General features: G+C 39.5%; 1 protein-coding gene across 3 annotated transcripts in view; it reads left to right on the top strand.

Moving 5' to 3' along the window:
• Positions 1-3,174, top strand: part of C12H1orf105 (chromosome 12 C1orf105 homolog) — a 51,006-nt gene extending 47,832 nt beyond the window's left edge. For all 3 annotated transcript variants that reach the window (XM_063627398.1, XM_063627399.1, XM_063627400.1), the window contains one exon: positions 2,730-3,174. In XM_063627398.1, coding sequence (XP_063483468.1) covers positions 2,730-2,875 — 146 coding nt within the window. In that variant the 3' untranslated portion in view covers positions 2,876-3,174. The remainder of the gene's footprint in view (positions 1-2,729) is intronic.
• Positions 3,175-7,947: the final 4,773 nt, after the last annotated feature.

The following is a 7,947-nucleotide window of genomic DNA, read 5'->3' on the forward strand; positions in this document are numbered from 1 at the left end:
AACTGCATCTCTATACCCTCAGAGTGGCCTCACCAAGGCCCTGAACCTTTCACTCCACCAGCTCCCTAAAATACTTGCCTTCTCCCAGCAAGCTGCCTGTGCTATTCTTATCTTCACTTGCTGTTGATAGAAACGAGGAAAGCAGCTCTATTTCAGGCTTCAGCATTGACCTAAGTCTCAGCTTTAGTTAAGGCAACACTGGGCTGGTGAAGATGGAGTGAGCCATTATTTGGGGTAATATAATTCAAGGGCTTACTGCAGCACAGGCTGTCACTTTAGTGACTTTGTCCATTTTCTCATTTGCTCCCATATTAACTGAAGCCACTTGAATTTTTCTTTCATTTGATACATACAGTAAAGAAAATGAGGATCACTTTCCTCACTCTATATATATGGAAAAATCTTTTATCTTAAGAGATTGCAGGGGAACTAGAGCCAGAACTGAAAAGATATCTAGAAAGGAAATTTGAGGACTGAAGGGATGTCTTGAGGGGATGCCAAAAGGGAGGACCAGAAACTCAGGTTACAGCTGAGGTTTGGGGATATCCACTCGAGTGGAGTGAAAGTCTTCCAGTCCTAATAAATCGCTTCTTATCTATCCCAAAATATTGACCTAGTTCATGGCTCTCATTTAGCCAAAGTGGAACCAAGAGCCTGGAGCTAAGAGTACCTACCCAACAAAAGCTACCCAATCTGCTGTTCCCTGGTCTATGACCACCTCATTCCTTTGAAGCCAAGAGAACATGGGTGATAGGCATGTACAGTTGATTTCATAGTTATCTGTGCCAGCCACACACTCATCACTCATTCTGAGTTTCCTTTGGACCTGGATTTTTTTCAGACCTGCTTTGCAAAGGAATGAATCACACACACACACACACACACACACACACACACACACACACACACATCATTATGTGCCTTTCCCTCGGCAAGAATATATTTTTTGATCCTAGAGAACAATGTAACAAGATGCCTTTCATCAATTTATTATCTCTGGGAGTATACTTCAATTAGCAATTTAAGAGCTAGATTTTGTGTGCACAGGAACAGCATGTTATATTCTTGGACACCCTGATTCTTATCCATAGAGTTCATCCTAGAACAGTAATCTTAGAGGTAGGACTACAGGGAGAGTAGTTGTATAACTGGCTAGGAGCTGAAGCTTGGTAGATCTACTGTTTATTATAGTCATGACCCTTCTGAGCTGACTTTGCTCTTGTATGTGCTCTTAGAGGTCATGAAAAAGGCACTAGCCTAGAAGTGATGAGACCTGGGTAGGAATCCTAGTCTTGCTGTATAGGCTTGGCCTCTGTGTTCCCACCTGTAAAACCAGAGTAGCATGTTGTCCCACTGAAAGCTAGACCTTCGGCACAAGTGGCCTTCACCTTTGACTGACCCAGGAAAACTGCTGGCACTGCCCCAGCCCCGCTGGTTTCTAGAGCTTAGACATGTCCGTACTGTGGTACTTGCTGCTTATTGCTGAAGCCACCTTCCACCTGTGCTGTGTTCCCTGTGGATTGCTACAAATACCAAGTGACTGACTTATCCCAGTGAACAACATTACTGCCAATGACTGTCTAACATCACTGTTGGTCACAATGATTGCTGGCATTTTTTCTGGATTCTGCGTATCCTTACATATTATCAATAATTCTTAATGACAACTAAGGAAATAGAAAGAACTTATCTTTACAAGTGATGGAGATTCCTTCATGAATCTTTGACCTGATCCCAGAATCCCATGACACCCACAGACTCTTAATCTCAATAAACATTTGTACAGATGCTAACCACCTGATGTGGGCCTACCACCAGGCACAGTGGTATGATACAACACAAAGAGCACTGGGTTAGGATTAAGGATATCTGGGTTCTGGTTCTTAGTCCATTAGTGTCTGTGACCTTGGACTGCTGTTCCCTCTTCATTACAGTGATGAGACTGAACTGGATCCAAGGTTTGTGATCCTGTAACTTCTCTATCTCTCATTCAGTTGGACTTTGTTCTCTGGAGCTTGTTCCAGAGAATTCAGAGTTCCAATTCTCTTAGTCACTCAGCGATTCCCAATGGGAAGATGTTATTTCATGCACTGGTTTACCCCCATTCAAGTAATCTGTCTTCTGAAAAAATTGAATATTAACCAAGTTTTAATAAATCATTTTGAAGAAGAGGTAGGGTGAGGATTTTAAATAACCCTAAAATAAATTATTTCACAAAATACAGATTTCTTTTGAAACGAAAGTACTTTCTGTCCCTACTGTAGCCTTTTTATAAGATCGTGTTTATTTCTTATTTTTATTTTTTTAAAGAACAGAACTATATGTGTGTCCCTGAAAAGTCTCCTGAGAATTGAATATTCTTTTCTCTTTGACTCATATTACAACACCAGGCATGTTTTATCTTCATTTCTAATTTAATTGGTAATGACGTCTAATACTTGAGTTTTGTTTCTGGATACTCCTTTTGGCCTCATTGACAAGATCTGTAAAAGTTTAAATGTTGTGAGGGGAAAAGGCAATTTCATTAAATGAAATTCTTAGGTGAATTTTTTGTTCCATTTTCTTAAGAAAAAATAAAAGATGGATTTGAAAAACAAATTATTAGGTGAATTTTAAATCTGTTTTATAAGGTTGAAGAAGTCTTTGTTAGCCTGTGGTTATTTTGAGTTTCTTTAAGAATAGAATCTAAGTAGTCCTTATCCTTCTTTCCTTCTTGTACTGTCATCCAGAAAGCATTCACTACAGACTGCCCATTCTGGGCCCCAGGACAGCTGTCTTCCACGGATTACTGACAGAGACCTACAAAACTCTAAAAGAGAGACAACGTTCTTCCTTGCCCAGAAAGGAACCAATAGGCAAGACAATGAGGCAGTGAGCAGTAGGAGCTCATCACCTCCCAGACTCCCAGAGAGAAAATAACCTCGCCAAGCCAATCTTTGACACTGGCACCTTCTCCTCACAATTTTCTCTCCTCTCCCAAAAGATGATTTAATTTTGCCTTCCTAAGATTGCTGGTATTCTAGCTCTTACCTCTATCTTCTCTCTCATGTCTCCTAAAGACAAAATGGTTTAATTTACATGATTATAAACATCTGTTGATGAAAATGGAACATGGTAACTGTCTCTCATTTTATTTTGTTAAAGGTTCCTCTCTACATTAAAGTGGAAAACATCCTTCTGTTTTTAAGTCACAAGTTTTCTATGAAAGTTATTTCAGCTCTTTCTTCAGGACAGGGGCCAGAGACGGCCCCATGAAATCCCTCATGAATTCAGCTTATTTAAGAATAAAAGAATAGGCTAGGTGCAGTAGCTCACACCTGTAATCCCAGCACTGTGGGAGGCCAATGCGGGTGGATCACCTGAAGTCAAGTGTTCAAGACCAGCCTGGTCAACATGGAGAAAACCTGTCTCTACTAAAAATACAAAAAGTAGCTGGGTGTGGCTGGTAGCAGGTGCTTGTAATCCCAGCTACTGAGGAGGCTGAGTCAGGAGAATCGCTTGAACCCAGAAGACAGAGGTTGCAGTGAGCCAAGATCACACCACTGCACTCCAGCCTGTGAGACTCCATCTCAAATAAAATAAAATAAAATAAAATAAAAATATAAAAAAGAATAAAGATGTGGGGCTGGGCACAGTGGCTCAAGCCTGTAGTCCCAGTGCTTTGGGAGGCTGAGGCAGGAGGATCACTTGAGGTCAAGAGTTTAAGACCAGCCTGGGCAACAAAGGGAGACCCGCTATGTCTACAAAAGTAAAGAATAAAAAAAAAAAAGAATAAAGGAGAAAAAGAGAAGTTGCCCTCTAGCCTTATCTCTGTTGGTTAACTCTGGTAGATGACAGAGGATACTGCGATGCAATGACTGGAAAATGGCAAGGCGTTCGTTGTTGCAACCCTGAAGCACAGGAACTGTGCCTTGCCTTGCCCTTCTCACGTCACTTCCTTTAGTGCTTCTCATATGTTAGAAGTTCAGCTAATCCTTGCTTAATAAAAACCATACCTAGTGCACGTATTATGTAGTTTGATTACTTTGGTTGGAAGATGTATGCATCCAGATTTGTCCCAATCTGTGTATCCATCTGCAGTGTGAGGGAGACAAAAGAAAACTCTAGGCTGGCAAATATTATATTTATAGGCACATGTTTCATGTCCAGCTTGTTGGTGGGGGGTGGTTATGTATATAAAAAGAACCCCTCTATTATTTAAGAAGCAATGGTCTTGTCATATCTCAAGATCCTGACTAACTGGAAACTGGATCAACATGTGAGAACCAACCTCTGCCTGACTGTATTTGAAGAATGCTAAAAGTATCATCAGATTTTGAAAACCTACTGTTGACTTTTCTCTAATATCTCTGTCGAGTGACTAGATTAACCAGATAAGTGAGTAAAAACATCCTGACATCCCTTTTCCTAGAGGGCTGGAGACACAGGGTACATCATGGAGACTGGGAATTCACATAATCTGGGGACCCCTGGGAATCTCTGAAGCCCTTCCAGAGTGTCTGTGACTTTACTTGAAGAATGGACTTCAAAAATCTCAAACAAATGGCCTTGTCCTTAAATTGGCCTCACTTCTTACACAAGAAAAAAAAAAAAAGACAAACAAAAACAGAAAAACTTGCTTGATTGTCCTGAATTCCTGATAGGCTATGATTCTTGGTTTCAGTTCAGCTGGAGTTTAAGAACTCCAAAAACAGTGCCCTGGAATTCTGATCCCATTTCAGATAGTTGTCAAAGGAGAGACACATCACAAGCAACAATGTTTCCTTCTTTTGTTGTTGTTGCAGATTAATATATCCAGTGAAAAGATTGGGTGTAACTGTACCCATGCATTATAGAGGATACATGACCCATTTACAATTATCTGGAGCTTTTGAGGTAATCAGAATATTATGTGGCTAGTGAGATAGAATGCTTTCTAAATATCTTCAAGATAGCTTCATCCATAGTACTGGGACATTTCCAAAATCTAGTAAAATAAAAAATAATAATATCATGTTGTTTGGTAGTATGATGACAGAAAAGGATGATCTACATCAATGGTTCTTAAACTTTTGGTCTTAGGAAATTTTACACTCTGAAACATTGAAAACACTAAAGAACTATTTATTATATTAGAAATTAAAATGGAGAAACCTTTTAAACACTTCCAATCAGCTGTCAAAGTGATGACATTATCACATGTCATGTGGCCTCTGGAAAACTCCACTATACTTAGGAAGTTTTCCAGAGGCTACTTGAGGCTTCTTGGGAAGAAGAATAAGAAAGGAAAATAACATCTTAGTATTATTATGCAAACAACTGTAACTCACAGACACTCTGGAAGGGCTTCAGAGACTCCCAGGGGTCCCCAGACTATGTGAATTTCCAGTCTACATGATGTATCGTTGTGTCTCTAGCCTTCTAGGGAAAGGGATGCCAGGATGTTTTTATTCACTAATCTGGTTAATCTAGTCACTCGACAGAGGTATTAGAGAAAAGTCAACAGCAGGATTTCAAAGTCTGATGATACTTTTTAGCATCATTTACCTCCCTTTGCTCAGATTGTCTACTTAAAAACTTTATAAACTTCATTTGGTTTCTCAAATAGAATGGATTGACCAGTTAGCACCAGAAGTCTAGTTCCCTTTGAAATCTCATTTCTCTATATGAATGATTGTTAATTTGCTTGGGCTAGTGTGAACTCATTTCCCAGAATCTGAGGTCTAAACCTGGACCTAGTGTGGCCTCAGCACACTGGTAATACTCCATTTGCAGCTTTGTTGAATAGTTAGCCAGCTGGTGAACTTCCTTTTCAGTTTACTCCTACAACAAAATCTTGAGAGTAATGGGACTGAGGGAAGAATTTCCTAAATTGGGAAGTCCAACTCTGACATACCCCTCCACAGGACTAACCCAATGCTATCATTTCAATTTAAACTTGCAAAGAGATTTGCATATATGCTGTGTGATTTTTCTCTACCAGTAGTGTTATTTAAAATAAATCTTCTTACTCACACCAACTTTGCTTCTATTTTTCCTGTGGGAGTCAGCCATCCCTCTTAGCCCAATCTTTCCTGCACTGAGTTGGATCCTTAGAGGTTACAACTTGAGCTTGTCAGTTATTTTACCTGCTGCATGTTTTTAAGCGTCATCCAAAAGATCTCTCACAAATGGGCCATGGTAATTTCTTCACTATGAAAATCTACTGATAATGTTACTCCTAGTGCAAAGTAATTAATATATGCCTCAGATTAATTTTGCAAAATGGATAATCTTGGGTAGATTTTTGTTGTTGTTTTAAGGTAAAAGCCTGCTTTTGCTGTTTTTTTTTAAACAATGACTCTTATAATAAAAGTCCACTGACATGAGTCAGATATACTCTTTCATCTTTCCTCACCCTAACAGGGAATTTTAAAAAACCAATCAATCTACAAAATTCTTTTATTGCCAGGAATGGAGAGAAATGCTGTATTTAGGAAAAGCCATGCTGTAGCTTTTAAAAACAAATATTTAACTCGTTGTCACATCTATTTCCCAGTCTAACCTTGGGAAATCCTACAGGCCTCTACTGCCATGTGCTGTGTTCAGGGTCACTTGTATTTTCCCTTTCCCAAACTGTCAAAGCTCAGGGGAGAACTGTCAGGAGCCATCACCTCCCAGGCCTTGTGGTAGAACACATTGGAGCTGCCCATTGTTCTGAACATGTCTAAGAATACATAACTTCAAGTAGCCTAAGTGTAATGAGTGTAACAGAACTGCCTTGTGTCCTCCTAAGGAAAGCCCTATTTAGAATGTCCCATTTGGGTGTAGTTGCTCAGGCTGAGGGAGGTCTTAGGATGAGAAAGGCATTACTGAACAGAGTATGAAAGAGTTTCAAAAAGAAGAGGAAGCATGGGTCTTGTTTCTATAAATAAACCTATAAATTCTGAAGAGTCAAGGTGAAATTAGAAAATTTAGAAATGGATAAAACTTAACTAACCCTTAGAGAAAACAGGGATGATCAATTCTGTTTCAACCATCTCCCTCTCAAAAACATCTTAATTTAGCACTTTATTAAATATTATACCTATTTAATAGATGTAATTCTTGTCTCTCTAGAAAAAGGTATAACTTAATGAGGACAAGAACAATATCTCATGCTAACACCATATCCCTGCAGGAGCTACCCAGAACACACTTGAGAGATATTTCAAATGAAAAAAAAAATCTATTTCTAAGCTTACCAAGCAATATGGAAAAAAAAATGAAGTAAAATCCCTGAATTTGGGACAGCAAGGCTATAAAGGGTTTAGGTATTAGGATCCTGCCTTTGAGGAGCTAATAGTTTCTTTCAGTTGTAGAATAAGATATACACACAAACATGCACACAAATGAACACATGTGCAGGTCAGTATGCAAATGGGCATGAGTTATAAACAGAAACACTCAGTGATTGCAGCAAAAAAGCTCTCCATATCACCAACTGTCCAGCTCTCTAGACAGGAACAAAGAGGCAGTTGTGTGAACATCTCAAGAAAGTGGTCAGAGGGGGGAAATAGCCATATTCACCCATATGGGAAGTTATCGCTTGTTCTTTGCAAAGTCTTTGGCAAGACATTTAACTGTCTGGCCAATGAAATGCAGAATAGTGGAATCGGGTACCGGCAGATGTCTGCTGTTTCAAGGAAAACTTGTTCTTAAACCTCTTGGGATTGTCCTCCACTCAGTCTGTGTAGTGGGGATCATCCTGTAGGGATGTCACATAGCCAGAGTCAGGAAGCCCTTTCTTCCTGGATTCTCACATTGAGAAAGATGCATGAAGAGTAAGATATGCATAAAAACAACAAGAAAGACATTTGGTAACATTAATTGGCTCCAAGGCATGGAACTGTGGCTAGAGGACAGAAATTGGCCAAGAAAGAGGATTTTTCAGAGTACACCCACATTTGCTCTTTTAGTATTGAACCATGTGAATGTTTCACTGACTCA

This window comes from Symphalangus syndactylus, chromosome 12 (genome assembly GCF_028878055.3).
Source record: "Symphalangus syndactylus isolate Jambi chromosome 12, NHGRI_mSymSyn1-v2.1_pri, whole genome shotgun sequence".
In the NCBI taxonomy this organism is placed as follows: Eukaryota; Metazoa; Chordata; class Mammalia; order Primates; family Hylobatidae; genus Symphalangus; species Symphalangus syndactylus.